We start from the raw sequence: 18970 nt of genomic DNA on the forward strand, positions 1-18970 counted from the left end.
GCTAGTAACTAGACCGCAGCGACAACTGGTTGTGCCGCTAGAATCGACCACTCCTAAGATTCATAGACTTAAAAAGATAGACTAAGCGCTCCTGTAAGAGGCACTGACAATTACACATAAAGGACAGAGATATACTGGGAGTACTGCTCTCTCTTTTCAATCGGCGTCATGGCGGGAGACAACGGAGCAGTGGAAGTGGAACAGCTATAGATATAGGTGCATAATTTCGCCTCATTCTCCTCTACCGCCTCGATTCCCGCCACAAATATCGTTAGAGAGGGAAAGGAGTACTCCCGGCATATTTCTGTCCTTTAAATGTTTGCTTCAAGCGGCTCATAAGAGCGCTCAGTCTATCTTTATAAATCTATGGTAAGACCGTGAGCCATATAACAGTATATTATCATACAGCATATACTTGCGTGCATTATTCATGTTTGTCACCTAATAAAAATTATGAACAGCATTTCATATTCAATCACTTAATTTTAATGTTTTTATTAGTATTATTCCTATTTTTAAATTATAACTTCTAATTTATGTTTTATGTACAATATAGGTAATAAAATTTCCATCCTTCCATTTATTTTCGATTTCATTCTTACCACTGAGTAGTAGGAAGGAGACAACACTCTGCAATAAAACTTGTCCCCAGTTTTAAGGTAACGTAAGAGGAATTGTCTAAATGCGATTTGAGCGCCTCTTACGGAAAAAAGTGAAATTTTCGCTATAAAATGTAGAAAAAAGGGCGGCAAGCGAAACCTATAAGCCTTCGTTTTATAAACATACTCCGTAAATTCGTAAAATATGCATCTAAAGTGACTAAAAATCAGTAAAAACCGAGTGATTGCTTTTCTAATCTCAACCGACATTAAATCCAAGGAAAAGGTTTGCAAACGGTGAATCGTAAGATCATATGGGGTTGGGGGTGAGTGCGCTATACGGGCTTACATCACAAGAGGTGCTTAATTAAATCCGTGACATGCTCTAAGGTTGAAGCCACTGGTTGAACTGCAAGATGGCCTTTATATGGTCCAGGCACACGATTGGTTCTTGGAGAGTGTTGCGCAGAAACACCCTTATCTTCTACGTCATAGGGTGCGTTCAAATATTAGCTCTCAGTGCTGTTAACAATTTTTTATCTCTCTTCTGCTGCCGAGTCTGTGGATGGCTCTGCCTCTATTCTAGCGAGATTTCAGCGCTGCCAGTTAATTTCGAAACGCACCCATAGTCGAGAACGTTAAATCGCCTGGGACAATTTTGGAACAGCTTTTACCGTCTGTCGGATCACGTAATCATAGATCTGTCATCAGCGGTCATCCCCCTTCCATCCCTGCTGTGCCTTTTTTTTTTCAAATGACACATCTTCGCGTGCTGTACACACGAAACTCGTATGTGTCACATCCATGTATGCGAAGACCAATATTTTGATTCTCTGGCGTGTTGCTGCTGCTACGTGACTGCGTAAAAAAATTATTTGAAAATTTTAACCACAGATGAATAATAGTGTAAATAATGTAATTATCGTTCCCGATTTACGTAGACGTAATCGATCTTCTCCTATTATTCTATGGACAAACAAAATCCCAATTAACTGTATCGAAATCGAGGGTGGTGAGTTGAAAGTTAAAGCTGAAACTACTTTCCTCTATTTTCAGGATCAAGAACATAATCAAGATGATTCAGATTCTGATGTGGAAGAGGTTGAACCACGATTGAAATACGTCCGAATGAGAAATGATCTTGATAGTATCCTCCAAAATGATGCCGCGAGCTGCATCGCTGTTCACCCAAAGGTGCCATTAACGCCTCTTCTGTCATACCTCATATTCCTCACATGTCCGCTCAGCGATGATTCCTTCTCATTTATCTTCCTCGCATTCGCTTTGTTTCGCACGAAGCAGTAGAATGTGCGAGTACGCATCGAGGTCAGGTTAGGGTACAGAGAGTCCTAACGTACCGCTACTTTCAGTTTCTCTGCCTGGGCTCGCATTGGGGAATGATCCATATATTGGATCACCAAGGAAACAGAATACGATCCAAAACTCTTCAAGCCCATACCGTTGCCGTCAATCAAATATCCATAGATCAGAATGGAGATTTCATTGGATCCTGCAGCGACGATGGAAAGGTTGTTATATATGGTCTATATAGCAAGGAGAATAACCACAACATGAGCATGGAAAGATTGGTCAAAAGTATTGCGCTTGACCCTTATTACTACAAAAATGGAAGCGGTAGAAGATTCCTAACGGGTAATGCAGCATTTCATTTTTATCTGAGTTTTTCAACTTCTTTCAACTCAATCGTTTGACAACATATCTGATGCTGATAGTTCCTACATTGCAAAATTTCAGGTGACAGTAAACTAATTTTATATGAAAAGACATTTTTATCGCGGATCAAACCTACAGTTTTATGTGAAGCTGAAGGTGGTGTACGATCCATATCCTGGGCTGGTCAATTTGTAGCTTGGGCTTCAGATACTGGGGTTAGAATATATGATTTATATGCTAAATGTTCCTTAGGAGTAATACAGTGGACTCGATCCATAGAGTGAGTATTTTTATTTTCAATTTTTTTGTTCACTTGCGTTTGCTTATTGTGCCACTTTAGGTTTTTATGAATTTCATTCTTCTGTGAAATCTCTATGTCAAATCTGAACTTTTACACCTATTAGCTATCATTGAAGCTCCCTCAAAATTATTCGCAAATTTAAAAAGTGTTGCAGCGACCCTCAACTCTTGTGATTCAATTTCAGTGCTTCACCCGAACATTACAGATGCAACTTAAGGTGGTCTGATAATAGAACGCTGCTAATAGGCTGGGTAGATACGGTTAGAATTTGTCAAATACGCAAACGATCAGCACAAGAGATGGCGAATCGAGATCTATCTGAATACGCTGTCGACCCTGGTATGGTACCTGTTTTGATCATTTCCTGTGCTCTGTTTTAATAAAATTGTCACCACCAACTCCATTATAATCCAAACTCCTTAAGAAGTAACTGAAACTTTTGAATTTCTCTTTCAGTCTCTGCATTCCAAGTCGATTTTTATATATCTGGTATCGCGCCATTGGAAAATCAGCTAGTAATACTTGGCTGCCTGAAAGAGCTAGATGAAACTGGTAACAGTCAGCGGCCAATGTTGCACGTAGTCGAACCGAAATATCTAGAATACACGGCTATTTGCGCTACTTCGTTAACGTTACGTGGCTACAAGGAGTACAGCTGCAACGATTATCACTTAGACTGTTTAATGGATGAAAATAGGTATTTTATTGTCAGTCCGAAAGACGTCGTAGTCGCCAGTCTGTATGACGCTGATGACAGAATTGAGTGGCTCTTGACGCACGGGAAATTTGAGCTAGCCTTGGAGACCGTGACAGCCAATGGAGGCAGGGACTGTAAGAAACACTCACTGATATATGTGGGCCGTGTATATCTGGATCATTTATTAGCACACAGAAAGTATGACGAAGCTGGAAAATTGTGTTTGAAAGTTTTAGGACGAGACAAAAATCTCTGGGAGGAAGAAGTACGATTTGTTTTTCATGTTTTCTTTTGACTATCTTACGCATATAAAAATCTACTTTTTAAGTCGACGATGGGAATGTTATCGATTTCTTCTTCCCACACAGGTCTACAAATTTGCTAGAGTGCATCAGCTGCGTTCTATATCGTCATATCTTCCAAGAGGCGACGTAACGCTGAGACCGGAAATTTATGAAATGGTTTTATACGAATATTTAAAAACGGATCCGGACGGTTTTCTGCAGCTAGTCAAGGAGTGGTCGCCAAAGTTGTACAACGTAGTCGCTGTGATAAATGGCATCCGCGAGCATCTTTCCACCCAAGAGAATGGCCAGAATGTCTTACTTGAAGCTCTCGCTATTTTGTACACCCATCAAAACAGGTACGACGAATCCTTGGCGATATATCTCAAGTTGAGGCATAAAGACGTTTTTCAACTTATACAAAAGCACAAGTTGTACAACTCGGTCCATGACATGATCGAAGGTTTGATGGATTTAGACGCAGAAAGGGCGATAGCATTTTTTCTTGAAAAAAACAGAGTCCCGTCCGAAATTGTCGTCGCAAAACTGCAAAAGAATCATCGATATTTGCACATGGTGAGTGAAGAGATTCTTAGCAATTGCTCACAAATCTTTGAAATATGCTGACGATTATAATTATCAGTATTTAGATGCCTTGGACAAAAAAGACACGAAAGATTCTAAGGGGAAATATCATGGATTATTAGTCCGTCTGTATGCAGATTTTTCCAGAGATAAACTTCTACCGCTTCTGAGGAGATCAGACAATTATCCTATTGAACAAGCCCTTGAAATTTGTCGTCAGAAACAATTTTACCCAGAGATGGTTTACTTACTCGGTAGAATTGGCAATACTTCAGAAGCTCTTGCCCTAATGACCCAAGAATTAAACGACATAGAAGGTGCAATTGAATTCTGTCAGGTGCACGACGATGACGAGCTGTGGAATAACTTGGTCAATTATTCATTGGACAAGCCAGGTAAAACGTTATAAACAGTGATCCATCGTTTTTTTATTTGTTCTGGTTCCTAATGTTGTACGTATGTGTCGAATTTCAGCGGCGATAACATTTTTGTTGCAAAGAATCGGCACCTACATGGATCCCCGACTAATCCTTCAAAAAATTGAACCAAGACTTGAGATTCCTGGATTGAAAAATGCACTGGTCAAAATGATGTGCGATTACAATTTACAAATATCTGTACAAGAAGGATGCAATAAGATACTGTCAAACGATCATTTCAATCTTCACGAAAAACTTGTTAGGTCGCATCAAAAAGGAATATGTACAGATGGTAAAGACGCGTTTCCATTTCGTTTCTTCAAACCGTTTTTCCTCTATCTCAATGGAAAGGATTTGATACAAAATTTGACCAATCTTTTTTTTAACAGATGATCACATGTGTCGAGCCTGTCATCAGAAAATAATTATAAGGGGTAGGTCAAGACCACGAAATTTGTTTTGACGATTATGTTCTATGTGCATGTTCAAGAATTTTCTATTTAATGATGATTTTCTTTTCTTTTCTCTTCTCAGAACCGAGAAATCTAGTCATGTTCTATTGCAGACATTCGTTTCATGAAGATTGTTTGCGAAACATAAATTCATTGGTAAGTGAACGCTACAATTATCTCTAGTTTTATGTACTGAAAATATGCGTGTTGGCAGCTACAAGAATTACTAATCATATAAAAAGTGTTGGCAATGTTTCTCTTTTTTCAGGAGAATTGTGTAATATGCAATCCTCAGAAGCCAGTTTTCTAAACGATGAACAGTAACGAATGATGAGATATCGACGACAGATTTTGAGGAGATTATACTTATTTTATTGCCATCGAGTGAAAAACACGTGAATTCTTAAACATGAAAAATAATTAAATCGCTCATCAATATATTTTAAATTCACACACACACGCGCGCGCGCGCGCGCAGGACATATATACATAAATAATTTGGTTCTCTGCCGCCACTACTGCTAGCGTATTGTATTATACATAGTACCATAAATTAAACATTCTTTATTGTTTTATACACCATCCGCTGGGTACTCTTTAATTTTCGCTGTCCAGATTGAAAACAACTTTAGCGCTCTCTGGGAGTATTTCAATGTTGCACTTTACGCAATTTGAACAAACTCCGATCTCGCTGCAGACTTCATGGCATCCAGGACACTCGGGACAAGCCTAAACCCAGTATTACGAATTTTCAAACGTTCTAACATGGGCGTGACGAATATATCAATCGAGTATGCATGAAAATTATACGACCTTGTGCACACGACACGGTTCTTTAACAGGTTGGCATCCTTCGCATGTTTCTTCACATTCTGGATGAAAGCTGCAGATTTTACTTAGGCATCCAGGACACTCATTGCAATCCTATATACAGATATTAGCAATTTAAAATGTTTCTACTCAGAAAAACTGACTCACTTAAATATACTCAAAAGATTCAATACCTTATCCACATTACATGGTTTTTCTTCGGTCATTCGACATCCGTCGCAAGTTTTTTCACATTCTGGATGAAAGCTACATAAATTACGGCATCCAGGACACTCAGGACAATCCTAAACTCATATAAAATTTTTTTTACTCGTTTCCACGCAGAGGGTAACATATTTTGATAGAGGATGCTTGAAAATTATAACACCTTATGCACACGACACGGTTCTTTGACGATTCGACATCCCTCGCAAGTTTTTTTACACTGTGGATAAAAACTGCAAACCTTACGGCATCCCAGACATTCCGGACAGTCCTATATAAATTAAGTTTAACGTTTTTCCAACGTTCTTAAACAAGAAAAACACATTCCTTGATCAAGTATATTTGAATATTTCGAATTTTGGTGCTTTACCTTGTGTACTTGGCACGGTTCTCTTTCATGTTGACACCCTCCGCACGTGAGTAGACACTCAGGATGTAAGTTGCAAATGCTAGTGTGCTTTTCTCCGGGTTCACAAGTTCTACAATCGTCGGAACAAGTAACGCTCGGGTCGCTGCCATCTGACAACTTTCTGACGCAAATTGCGTCACTGGGACATTTTGTGAATACGGAACACGTCGAAAATGCTGGGCTCTTCTGTCAGAGAAAAAAGTGAAAGAAAACTTGAACGTAGTATTTTCTGCGTCATCTTGAAAAGCCACTTGCTTACCGAGCCCCGAGTCGTGCGTTTGCGCTCAACATTATTGGGAGGCTGCTCCGACATTAGACACTCGAAGCAAATTCCGCAGACACTGCATACTCGTCTTGGCTTGTACGTAGACAGCTGTGACATATCCAGATTTGATTCGCCTGACGGGCCAACCTTGGACAGGTCGGGGTTTTTGGCAAATGCCGCGAAATGTTGAACCGTAAATGATAAGACGTTAACCGGCTTCACTGCGATGATCAAATCGCATTCCGTAGATGATAAAATTTTAAATAACAAAAAAAAAAAACAATTATGACTAAGCTTGCTTGCGATTCTTTGATATACATACCATCAAAGGATCTTTTATTCTCAATAAGTTAAATAGATAGAAGTGAAAATGGGAATAAAGGTTAAATTAAATTATGACCTGTCTAAGAAAACTCGGTAAAAATGTTGCCTTCGTAGCAAGATGATTACCGGCTAACAATGTCTGCGTGAAATCGCTTATCAACTGCTTGATCTCGGGGTGATCGGTGAGATATTCCGTTTGCTGCGCCATTTGGCAGGTCTAAATTACAAGAAAGAAGAGAAGTAACTCTTTATAAATGGTCGCGCTTTATACAGGGGATGTAATCACTACCATCGGATGAAAAATCTTCCTACCTTTTTATCAAGGTACATTGACATCATTTGAATATCGCTTCTCCATCTTGACCGCAGTGGAGTGACAATATTTTGATCCTTGTTGACAAGGTCGTTGGGATCAATGAGTGAATTGATTTGCACCAGATACGGAATCTCCAGCCAATCGTGTCGCAATATATACCCGCTCTGAGTCATGTATGTCTTCGTATTGTGGATAAGTCCGCATTCCTCATGCATTCTGCGCTCTATAGTATAAACCGGGAGGACCTTGCCGTTCAGCTTCATTCTTTGCGCTCCAGTACATCTCTACAAAAAAATTACCAGTCATTAATCTATAGTCAATGTCATATGGCCGTTGCTCACGTAATTGGATGTCGTGAGTTGTCCACTGATCATGATGCTTTGGAAGGAAAGACTTCCGTGGAAGTTTCTCAGAGCGAGATACCGCATTAGCAGCACGTTCGTCGCCTCGCTTATCATCTCGCCACTTGAACAAAGCGGTAAATCTTTTCGGTTCACAGATTTGTCGCAGGGACAGATTTCCTGGGCTTCCACCTGAAAGAAATCCTCCTCCAGACCAATGAACAGAACTTTCTCTTGCAGTCCGTCATGCTGGTAAATATATCTGTCAAAGGTTGATCGTAATGCCATGAAAGGGAGATTTAATGATTGTTCGGAATATTTTGAGAACAGGGCTAACTCCGTTCGTTTCTCTTCCAAGCAATGGAAATTGTCCGTCGACGAACCCAGGACTTTTGATCCGGCGAATGAATCGTTCACAGTCAAAGATGAGAGCATTTGTATCATAAACTCGTTACCTTCCTTGCCAATACTTTCCACTGATAAACAATAACCGCCTACAGGTTTCGTGTTGGTGGTGAGTTCGTCCTTTAAAGTGACTATTAAATTCTCACGGAAGCATAACGCTCTCCGCATTGGACCATCTGTAAAAATTAAAAGAATATTTGCTGTTAGCCAAGTGTCCGTAGTGATTCAATTTCATCTTACAATAATTCATAGGTATGTATTTCTATAGAGGAGAAAAATCGATAACCCGGTTCACCTATTTCAAAATGAGGAATTTTATCACAGGGATCGAACAGTTTGCGAGGAAAAGATTCTCCAGAGTAAAGAGACATGTTGTACGCGTAATTGATATTTTTTATTTATATTTTGCTATCGTTATTAGCACGAGAAATGAGGAAAAAAGGTGTGAAAATCGAGCTTTCTTATGTTTGAAAAGCAAGTTTGGGTACAGAATGAGAAACTGGGAACAAACTTCTGAATTGTCGTGCAATTATCGCGTTTTAAAAATTCAAAATAACAGTGCGCCTCGCTTATTTCGCCAAAAAAACACCCAGATAACGCTGCGGGTGATTTATCGATCTATCCATCTCGACGGCTTCTCGCTAAGTTCAAGTCACAGCGGTAGACGACGCACGCTTTTCGTAATCCTAACCTCCGCCGATGTTTATTTATTTGCAGCATTTCTGTTTCAATTCGTTGTAAATCCTCAGTGTTAGTTTGTTCAGCTAGTCTTTGGATTGAGTGAGCGTTTTTTTAATACCCAAAATCATTTTTGAGGTTTGCAATATCCGTTAAAGCGTTACTTCGATTTATTTAACTTCAGTCATAATTGGCTTCAATCTTCGCCGTCGAAATCATATAGTTTATCAAATTTATCCCCAGAATCTTTGACGATGGATGCCGACCTTTACGATGAATTCGGAAATTACATCGGCCCCGACTTGGCATCCGAGAGCGAGGATGAAGCTGAGTATGGAAATGGAGGAGACGATGCCGGGGATCAAGAGCGATCTGACGAAGAGATGGAAGAAGATAAGGACGAGGTTCGGGAGCACCCTGACCAAAGCACGATGGCCGTTGTCCTCCATGAAGATAAACGCTATTATCCAAGCGCTTTGGAAGTTTATGGACCGGAGGTGAGGCTTTGTGCATCAACAAAGTAATTTATAAATAGCACCTTTCAATCATATGAAAACGTTATCACGAATAACATTTTGCCTGTTCCATACAGGTGGAAACTCTGGTGCAAGAAGAAGATGCCCAGCCCCTGGATAAGCCTCTGATTGCGCCAACCAGAAGGCCAAAGTTTCAAATCAAGCAACAGCAACTGCCAGATACTACGTACAGCATCGAGTTTCTTGCAGACATGATGGATGCCCCTCATCTTATACGAAATATCGTACTCTTGGGTCATTTGCATCACGGTAAAACGACTCTCGTTGACTGCCTCGTTCGTCAAACTCACCCCTACATGCACAGTGTAACGGATGAAAAGGCACTCAGGTACAAAACACATTGTCTGTTTGTGACGAAAATTTACGATCTAAACTTGGTACTAAATTTGTGATTCCGTTGACAGATACACCGACACCTTGTTTACTGAACAGCAGCGAGGTGTGTCAACGAAAGCCACACCAGTCACTCTACTGCTCCAAGATGTTAAGGCTAAGTCATACTTGTTGAACGTATTCGACACTCCAGGGCACGTCAACTTTTCTGACGAGGCCACAGCCGCTATCCGAATGTCGGATGGGGCTGTTCTGGTTGTAGACGCAGCAGAAGGTGTGATGCTAAATACAGAACGTCTGCTGAAGCATGCGCTGCAGGAAAAACTTGCACTGACTGTTTGCATCAATAAAGTGGATAGACTAATACTGGAATTGAAGTTGCCCCCTCTAGACGCTTACTACAAGTTGCGACACATAATTGAGGAAGTGAACGGGCTCATTGCTCTGTACTCTGATTCTGAGAATCCTGCGTTCGTCTCCCCAGCTTTGGGCAATGTTTGCTTTGCCAGCTCGGAGTACAATGTTTGCTTTACTCTGAGATCATTTGCTGCTCTCTATGCCAAAAATCATCCGCAGCTTAACGCTACAGAATTTGCAAAGCGGCTTTGGGGCGATGTATACTTCAATTCGAAAACTCGAAAGTTCATCAAGAAACCGCCGCATAATACCGCTCAGCGAAGTTTTATCGAATTTATTCTTGAACCACTTTACAAGATTTTTGCACAGGTCGTCGGCGACGTCGACACCACACTTCCGGATGGTATGTGATTCGTTTACTTCTTTGTTTTTTCAGAGAACCTACATGCCAGTATTTATATTTTATTTCTCATTTGTCTAATTATGACTGCTGTTGATATTTTCAGTGCTTGACGAATTGGGCATTAGGTTAAGCTCTGAAGAAATGAAAATGAATATCAGGCCACTTCTGAGATTGGTGTGCACAAGATTTTTGGGTGACATGAGCGGGCTCGTTGATATGTGCGTAACTCATGTGCCTAGTCCACATTCTCATGCTCCAGTCAAAGTTCGACACGTCTATACTGGCCCTCCTGATTCACCACTTGCGCAGGATATGACCAACTGTGATCCAGACGTAAGTTGATTCTCTGCAGCGCAAATTCTTGATTTACTCTCGATGTTGGCCTGTAAATGCGCCTCTTTTACATGGGTATATTACATTTTGTTAATAAACGTACGCTTCTAGGGCCAACTGATGGTACACAGTACAAAAATGTATCCCACCGAAGATTGTACCTTGTTCGTTGTACTGGGAAGGGTGATGTCGGGAACTTTGGAGGCGGGAGCGCGAGTTCGTGTCTTGGGTGAGGCTTATTCTAAGGCCGACGAGGAGGACTCGCGAATATTGACGGTCGGTCGCTTGTGGATCAGCGAAGCTCGTTACTCCATAGAACTGAATCGAGTACCTGCTGGTAATTGGGTGTTGATAGAAGGTATCGACAGGCCGATAGTCAAAACGAGCACAATAACTGACCTAAGCAATTCCGATGACTTGCACATATTCCGACCGTTGAAATTCAACACTCAGAGTGTAATAAAGATCGCTGTTGAGCCTGTTAATCCGTCCGAACTACCAAAAATGTTGGATGGATTGAGAAAAGTAAACAAAAGCTACCCTCTTCTTGGCACAAGGGTCGAGGAGAGCGGTGAACACGTTGTTCTCGGTACTGGTGAACTCTATCTGGATTGCGCCATGCACGACCTGCGCAGAATGTACTCCGAAATTGATATCAAGGTTGCTGATCCCGTCGTCGCTTTCGCCGAAACGGTGGTCGAGACTAGCTCCTTGAAATGCTTTGCTGAAACTCCCAACAAGCGAAATAAACTGACAATGATTGCTGAGCCTCTGGAAAGAGGATTGGCAGAGGATATCGAGGCGGAACATGTCCGTATCACTTGGAACAAGTATGTATTCAGAGTCTTGGGGTATACCGTCCTTTTGTCTCAAGCAGAAACGATCGATACTCTGGAAGTAAAACTCGATCTAATCCAAATATTTCCCCCAGAAAACGCCTGGGTGAATTTTTTCAGACAAAGTATGACTGGGATTTGCTCGCGGCGCGAAGCATCTGGGCGTTTGGTCCTGACTCCACTGGACCCAACATTCTGGTCGATGACACGCTGCCCTCGGAGGTAGACAAAACACTTTTGGGAAGCGCAAGGGATGCCATTGTTCAAGGATTCCAATGGGGAACCAGGGAAGGACCTCTTGCCGAGGAGCCTATCAGAAATGTAAAATTCAAGATATTGGACGCTGTCATTGCTCAGGAACCCCTGCACAGAGGAGGTGAGAAGCATCTGCGATTGCAATCCTCAATGAAATCCCGTCCAGAAAATCAGCAGTAACCGATTTTTGTCCTCTCAGGTGGCCAGATTATTCCGACCGCAAGGAGAGTCGCTTATTCGGCATTTTTAATGGCCACTCCTCGCCTGATGGAGCCGTATCTGTTCGTCGAGGTCCAAGCACCAGCCGATTGTGTTTCGGCGGTTTACACGGTCCTTGCAAAACGTCGCGGACACGTTACACAAGACGCTCCGGTTCCCGGGAGTCCGTTGTATACGATAAAAGCATTTATCCCAGCTATCGACAGTTTCGGCTTCGAGACAGACCTCAGAACGCACACGCAAGGCCAGGCGTTTTGCCTCTCAGTCTTTCATCACTGGCAAATCGTGCCGGGAGATCCTCTCGACAAAAGCATAACCATCAGACCTCTCGAACCTCAGCCAGCCACCCATTTGGCCAGAGAATTTATGCTAAAAACCAGGAGACGCAAAGGCCTCTCCGAAGATGTTTCTATCAACAAATTCTTCGACGATCCTATGTTGCTTGAACTCGCAAGGCAGGATGTGTTACTCAATTATCCTCTTTAGGCTGGATAAAAATCCTTGTTAAATATGTTAGTCCAGAACGAATTACCTACAAGCCAGGAGAGAACATTGATACAAGTGATACAGCGGTTCATATTTCAAATTGTCATAAATAATATGTATCATAGTGTCACCGTGCACTGATATTACAGATACGTGTACATGTATGGCAAAGCTTGATCAGACATGCATCGAGACGACGCTTGCTTGTGGGGGAAAAAAAAAGTATATTTTATTTTTCGCATTCTATTCATCACCTCATTCCATACAATAATTTTCTTACAGAAAAACGTAGAGTAAGGTATAAGAGGTCGAGTACAATCAAGACAGTGGTCATATTACTATCGCAATTGTCAAGAAAATATTTTTTTGCCAAACTTTAACGAATAAAACCTATTTATAATTATGATGTTTTCGGAAATAAAATTTCCCTGTTTTTATATTTGGCGGGCAGTTTACTCTAATCAGGAGAACGTATTGTTGAGTTTCTCATCTTTACTACTTTGTAATCATTGTTCACTTTGACGTCTGTCAAAGTTGATCTGCAAAAGTTAGGTTAGGTGAAGGTAGATTTATGATTTATATATGATAAACAATCGCATGATTAAAAGGTAATTTTTATAGTTTCGCTACCCAATAATGGAATTGAGTGAAAGTACGGTCAAAAGCTTGTCCAGTCTGCAGAACCCGAAGATAATTAATGATGTTATATTTGGAAATTTGATTGATATAGCAGTTTTACAGTTATGTGAAAAATCTGAAGAGAAATGTGAGTACAAGATTCGATACCATATTTCATCAGTCAACAAGTTATGACTTTCGTTGTGATATAAAACTTTCAGATATAGCTCAACTCTATGGATCAAAACCAGACGTAGTCAAAGAAATTTTTGGCAATTTATCGAGTGTGTTGATTGATGCAGCCCGTCTTGACCTCGATGGAGAGACATTGAGTGTTGCACTCTCAAATGCAAATATCACTGGTCCCAGAGTAAAGAAACTATGTGATACTTATTTGAGTAATAAAGAAGGTATCCAGGCATCGTTGAGCAGAATCGGTAATAGCTTACCTCACATCGTTGACGTCAATTGGAAGTTAGACTACTGTGTTAAGGTACATTATTATTTTCAAACGCTTATCGTGAGAGAAAGGAATATTGCTGTACCGCTATTATCGGACCAGACATCTAACCATAATGTATCATTTACTAATTACAGTCGAACATAGAAGATTACATTGGTTCCCAATTATATACCATTCAATTTAGCACGATTAATCAGGGACAACCAGAGGTGATGAAGTTTGCTTGCACCACTCAACAGCTTCAAGAACTTGTGTATAAATTGAAGGATGCTGTCAGACATGTGGAAAAAGTTGCCAATGTTTAAAATCATGTTAGGATAATACATGCCTGTCGAACTTTTCCTCCAATTTCATGTTTGAAATAAAATGACTTATTTAAAACTCTAGTTATGTATCTATGGGAGCGATCATCAGTTGTAAATTGTAATATCTGTTGTTTTTCAACAGTGTTGTGATATTGAATTTGCCGCCGATACGGGGCTCCATGAAGTCATTCAAATCATCGGCCGCCAGGTGGCACAAAGTTCGTCAGCTAACGAAATGAATAAACAAATCAGTAGGGACGCCCCTCTACTTAGTTTTAGATGCGGACTTTAGACTGCGGATGATTTATGGACGTTATATATTTATTTTATTTTTTTGTCTACTTGTTACCCGTCGTATACCAACGTTAAGCAGGATGTGCTGCGGTAGGATGATTCAGATTCAGACCCGCCTGTGTTAGCTGTGTGCGAGGCCGTGTTTCGATCGCTTTCTCTCTCACTGACGTTTCAATTGATTTGTAAGCGCAAGTAAAATTGTTTCTACATTCGCAACCTTAAGCTAAACCAGTGCAGGCACAGCGTAACTGTCACTAAGGTAAATCTGTCAAATTTTGTTCGGTGTTTCCACTAATCTTTACGTTTCTTTGTCACAGCCCTTAAAACTTGTAGTTAAAAAATTCAGCCGCGTTCAAATCGTGTTCGAATCTCATTTTAATCGTTTGCAATCAGCGAATACATACATGCAGTTCTTCCTTTACTGTTTCCTTTTTTTCTATTATCAGTGTACAGTTAATTCCGATTTATCCTTGTCGCTTAAAAATATCCCTGATGTATAACTTTCACATGTTTTTATTGAATAAAGTATTATTCACGTATTTATAATCTGACAAAAAATTTGACAGCATCGTTTTTATTATTACGTGAAAGTCGATTCCGCAATGAAATCTAAGAGATAACTTAATCTATCATCAAATCCCTGAATCAGATACAGTGAACAATAAGTAGAATTCATTCGCATTCCATTCGAAGAAAAAGATAAAAGTTACCGGGAAAAAACAATAGAAAAATGACACACCTATGCCTTTTCATTCGGGTGTCGTGATGAATAATCATATCTACTCCCACTGTAAATCAAACCGTCTTATAATTAGTACAAGTAACCGTGTAGAGCTCATGTAAAAAAAATGTGTTCATGTTATACCCTGGGGCTGAGGTGAAATAAGTTCTGTTTACTTGCTCGTTTTTCTTTAATCTTTCAGATACCAAAATATTTGAAAAAATTTGATATTTTTTCAGATATCACAATGTCGAACATAAATCAACTTGAGCAGCAGATAAATGATCTCCAATTGAGTCTGGAAGGAGAAGTAAGGAAAACGGTTAAAAAAGTCGGACCCACAGTTCCGCCAAAGCCAAAAAAGTCACAGCCTGAGGTGAGGCACGCTTAAATTGTTTTACTTTATGACTAACTGGACTTAACATCTATACTCCTTGTTCTCTTTGCAATTTCACTCTGTGAGGCACAATGTGAATTATTTCTCAACATCTAACGACAGGCGATTAAGCAAAACCTCAATTTCCTGTCTGTCTGCCTGGCTACTTCGTTGCCAAATACCTTCAGCTTGTAATACTCAAGCAGTTTATCTGTGTCAAAGATATATAGTTTTGTTACGAAAAGAATGAAATTGTTGAATCAGCTTATTCAATTTAAAGAATGTTAACACTTGCTTGCATGACTCAAGTCGTGAAAACTAGTACATGACTCACAAGCACCATGGTTTGATAAAATTACGGTTTTTTTCCCTCATTCTTTATCTACCGAATTCCAATCCCATTTTCCTCCACTGAATATCTTAAATCTACACACAATTCGGTTTTATTTTCAATCCCCTTGAAGTTAAATTTATTTATTTATAGCCGTTTTCTAGCCCTTTCCATTTCGTTGAATCAGGTGTGTATTATGAACAATTTGAAGAAGTTTAGTCTCTACTTACAATAACCTTGCGCTATACACGCTTAAACTCACTCATCCTACTCCAGCTTTGCGAGAACCTTGGCTTAAATTTCTAAATAACAATTCAAATATCGTATTATCAGAAGTTGATTATTTTTATTGTACTTTATTAATATACAACAATTTGGGAATAATTTTGGTGGAAAATGGGCTAATGTTCTCTAGATACCGCAAAGTTACTCACTGAAGAGTGCACCAGCTCCTTCATACAGCACAGTTTTAAACAACATCGCAACAAATGAGTCAAAGTCGACAAACCTGTACACAAATTCACCCGCACCATACGTCCCACAGACAACGAACGTCGTAGTCGCTGAGAAAAATAGTAACGCAGTACGCAATAATACGCCAACAAATGGGAGTTCGTTGGCCAAGTTTTACAACACCGAAGAAAACATTTACACTAATCAACAACAGAAGCAGGATAAATTTCAAACGAAGTACGGATACGATGATAAGAATTTTTACTCAAATGTCGGAAACGTACCATCTCCTCAAGTTCCCGTCGATGACAGAGCCAGCAGATCCAACAGGGATGTTGTTTACGGCAATACAGACACAGCTTCTTCTTCCTCGATGCAAATGCCCCCTAAAAAGGAGAAAGATTTGATATACAGCAACATCCAATGGAACGTCAAGCCGGAAAATATGTATAGCAATATTCCAGGCGCTTACAATCAGGGTGAGCAGCTTAACGATTTGCAATTTGTAAACCACAATTAAATGCAGCCTTTTCACTATTCTCAAGTTTTTCACCTTATAGAAGATCTTCCACCGCCACCAGAACCTTCGGAATACGTTCCCTGCGCTCCGTCACATTCGTTTCCTCCTCCGCCAGAAGAACTGCCGCCACCTCCAAGCCCTGTATCATCCAGTTACAGCGAATTACGTCGAGCTACTTATCAGACCGATTTTCCCTCTGAGAATTACCAAAATGATATTTACGGTCCCAGCTCTCAGTCTTCGACGTACGAGTCCATTTACGAACCTATCAACCCGAGGCCTCCTTCTCAATTATCATGCAACTACTCGATGTACTCCGGATACGGATCCGCTCCTCCGACTCAATTGCAGGGAAAAATGTCGCCTGTTAAGGAGGTTTGTTTCGTCACTTTCAGAAGTCTGAACGTATTTTTGTGACCAAGTGTCATTGATTTGTTTTGTCTACTTTTCAATAGGTTGATGCGCTGACTAATTTGTTGGTACAAGGAATGGAGGATGGAGCGGATGACGCCGATATTTATGGCATATGTTCACAGTGCGGGCGCAAAGTCGAAGGCGAGGGTAACGGCTGCTCGGCTATGGACAAGGTCTTCCATATAACTTGCTTCTGCTGTTTTGTATGCCAGGTTAATTTGCAAGGGAAGCCGTTTTACTCACTTGAGGGAAAACCCTATTGCGAAGAAGATTATCTTAACACGTTAGAGAAATGCTGCGTCTGTACGAGACCGATATTAGACAGAATTTTGAGGGCTACTGGCAAACCTTACCATCCGTCATGCTTCACGTGTGTCGTATGTGGTGAAAGTTTGGACGGCATACCATTCACTGTAGATGCGACTAACCAGATTCACTGTATTCAGTGTTTCCACAAGTGAGTATAATTGTGGCTGTGGTTTGATAGTGGTTCAATAAATTTGTAAATATGCAACCTCCCGAAATTCTTTTTGTACTGCACAACCAATTATTACTCAGCATTGAAGTACGTTCATTCTCTTGTAGGAAATTCGCTCCCCGCTGTTGCGTCTGCAAACTGCCCATCATGCCAGAAGCGGATCAGGATGAGACCGTCCGTGTTGTGGCGCTGGATAGAAGTTTTCACATTCATTGTTACAAGTGCGAAGATTGCGGGCTCATTCTTTCGTCCGAAAACGAGGGTCGCGGCTGTTACCCGTTGGACAATCACATTTTATGTAAAGGATGCAACGCTGCCAGGGTTCAAGTACTCACGTCACACATGACGACCGAACTTTAAAATTCTTTTCTTAAAAGTCAGAACGTAGGATAGATAATTTTTAAAATCCACACATAAACAATTAGATGGATAAGTTTGCAGTTTTTCAATGTTTGCGACATGAGGTCTGAAAAACTGAAAATATTTTACTCAGCCATTGACTCATTTTACATGAGTTTTTCAAACTCTAGACCTAAGTTGTTGATTGTATAGAGTGTCAATATTGACCAGAGAATTCATTCCCTTACAGGTGTTTAAATATCAAACTTTGTTTTTTTTTTTATACACGTACATGCATAGCCTCATTTAATTAATTCGCACGAAAAGGCAGGCGGAACGAGAAAGAAAAAGATTCTAAAGTGAGGGAAAAAACCGAAAAGTGAAAGATGATTACGAAGAGATAAAAAAGAGATTGTAATTTTAAATGCTCACGGAGTTATAGTTTTATTTTATTATTGAGCTGAGCTGAGGCCTATACAGCCAATATTTGTGATGTTTTATAAGTTAGAAATGTTTCGTATTATCGTATAGGTAAAAGATTTATTACCATATGTATTATAGATTGCTGTCAGCATATGAATATTTAATGAAATTACAGTTGCATTTATTCGAACTGTGGTTTTAGGTATCGGAAAAAAGAGTAGTCAAACAAATTTACGATTCATATTCAGAAAACTCCCAAGAGTAGAACAAATATTTATTCTGTGTATGTATGATAGCAAGCATAAACATGCAATTGATTATTGTGAAAAATATGAAATTGTAGAACATAAATTAGGGATGACTATACCTTGAATGTTGATAACGTTCTTACACGTATTTAATTGAAATTAAGGTATGTTAAACAGAAATGCACATTTAATGCAAATTCAAATACAACTGAACTATGGCAAATTGATTCCATTGCAGTATAAGAAAAGTTTAGTTTTAATCAAACAGCATTTTTTAAACACTTCTATACTCTATACTAATTAGCTTTACAATAGAATTCACAGATACATTTCTAGCTTTACTGTGCAATTGAAAACGACTCATTTCTTCCGTAATAAGAAAGGCACGAAAGTTTACCACTTTTATTGAAGATTCCAATTTGCTTTTCTTTTTTTTTATATGATT

General features: G+C 39.9%; 5 protein-coding genes across 12 annotated transcripts; 4 read left to right on the forward strand and 1 right to left on the reverse strand.

The window, feature by feature from the left end:
* Positions 1–1361: 1361 nt before the first annotated feature.
* LOC107221401 (vacuolar protein sorting-associated protein 41 homolog) lies at positions 1362–5593 on the forward strand. Of its 3 annotated transcripts, none has more exons than XM_046737174.1 (12): positions 1362–1514; positions 1656–1793; positions 1970–2252; positions 2355–2553; positions 2759–2913; positions 3031–3536; positions 3640–4131; positions 4199–4535; positions 4615–4851; positions 4949–4993; positions 5094–5167; positions 5254–5593. In XM_046737174.1, exons 1-12 carry the CDS (start codon positions 1494–1496, stop codon positions 5290–5292), a joined length of 2526 nt encoding a protein of 841 aa, XP_046593130.1. In that variant the 5' UTR covers positions 1362–1493; the 3' UTR covers positions 5293–5593. The 3 variants fall into 3 exon arrangements, with proteins under 3 accessions (XP_046593130.1, XP_015515868.1, XP_046593131.1); XM_015660382.2 differs by having other exon boundaries at positions 5280–5593; XM_046737175.1 differs by lacking the exons at positions 2355–2553; positions 2759–2913 and having other exon boundaries at positions 5280–5593.
* Positions 5288–7812, reverse strand: LOC107221378. 2 transcript variants are annotated; one of them, XM_046737183.1, is made up of 9 exons: positions 7702–7812; positions 7357–7644; positions 7171–7261; positions 6715–6941; positions 6417–6641; positions 6210–6317; positions 6016–6126; positions 5825–5935; positions 5288–5740 (listed from the first exon to the last, which is right to left on the reverse strand). In XM_046737183.1, exons 1-9 carry the CDS (start codon positions 7786–7788, stop codon positions 5609–5611), a joined length of 1380 nt encoding a protein of 459 aa, XP_046593139.1. In that variant the 5' UTR covers positions 7789–7812; the 3' UTR covers positions 5288–5608. The 2 variants fall into 2 exon arrangements, with proteins under 2 accessions (XP_046593139.1, XP_046593140.1); XM_046737184.1 differs by having other exon boundaries at positions 6715–6828; positions 7121–7261.
* On the forward strand, positions 7806–12945 carry LOC107221384 (116 kDa U5 small nuclear ribonucleoprotein component). Of its 4 annotated transcripts, none has more exons than XM_015660354.2 (8): positions 7806–7953; positions 9028–9281; positions 9377–9648; positions 9725–10413; positions 10517–10746; positions 10858–11576; positions 11678–11958; positions 12037–12945. In XM_015660354.2, exons 2-8 carry the CDS (start codon positions 9039–9041, stop codon positions 12540–12542), a joined length of 2940 nt encoding a protein of 979 aa, XP_015515840.1. In that variant the 5' UTR covers positions 7806–7953; positions 9028–9038; the 3' UTR covers positions 12543–12945. The 4 variants fall into 4 exon arrangements, with proteins under 4 accessions (XP_015515840.1, XP_046593123.1, XP_015515839.1 ...); XM_046737167.1 differs by lacking the exon at positions 7806–7953 and adding an exon at positions 8335–8358; XM_015660353.2 differs by lacking the exon at positions 7806–7953 and adding an exon at positions 8734–8886.
* Positions 12946–13085: 140 nt separating this feature from the next.
* LOC124293980 (COMM domain-containing protein 3) lies at positions 13086–14009 on the forward strand. Its single transcript, XM_046737187.1, has 4 exons — positions 13086–13105; positions 13164–13308; positions 13382–13653; positions 13758–14009. Exons 2-4 carry the CDS (start codon positions 13179–13181, stop codon positions 13926–13928), a joined length of 573 nt encoding a protein of 190 aa, XP_046593143.1. The 5' UTR covers positions 13086–13105; positions 13164–13178; the 3' UTR covers positions 13929–14009.
* A 138-nt stretch (positions 14010–14147) lies between these two features.
* LOC107221385 (lipoma-preferred partner homolog) lies at positions 14148–18773 on the forward strand. 2 transcript variants are annotated; one of them, XM_046737181.1, is made up of 6 exons: positions 14148–14481; positions 15183–15319; positions 16066–16582; positions 16664–16998; positions 17079–17494; positions 17623–18773. In XM_046737181.1, exons 2-6 carry the CDS (start codon positions 15191–15193, stop codon positions 17873–17875), a joined length of 1650 nt encoding a protein of 549 aa, XP_046593137.1. In that variant the 5' UTR covers positions 14148–14481; positions 15183–15190; the 3' UTR covers positions 17876–18773. The 2 variants fall into 2 exon arrangements, with proteins under 2 accessions (XP_046593137.1, XP_046593138.1); XM_046737182.1 differs by having other exon boundaries at positions 16195–16582.
* The last annotated feature ends 197 nt before the right edge of the window (positions 18774–18970 follow it).

Source organism: Neodiprion lecontei, chromosome 4 (assembly GCF_021901455.1).
Source record: "Neodiprion lecontei isolate iyNeoLeco1 chromosome 4, iyNeoLeco1.1, whole genome shotgun sequence".
NCBI lineage: Eukaryota > Metazoa > Arthropoda > Insecta > Hymenoptera > Diprionidae > Neodiprion > Neodiprion lecontei.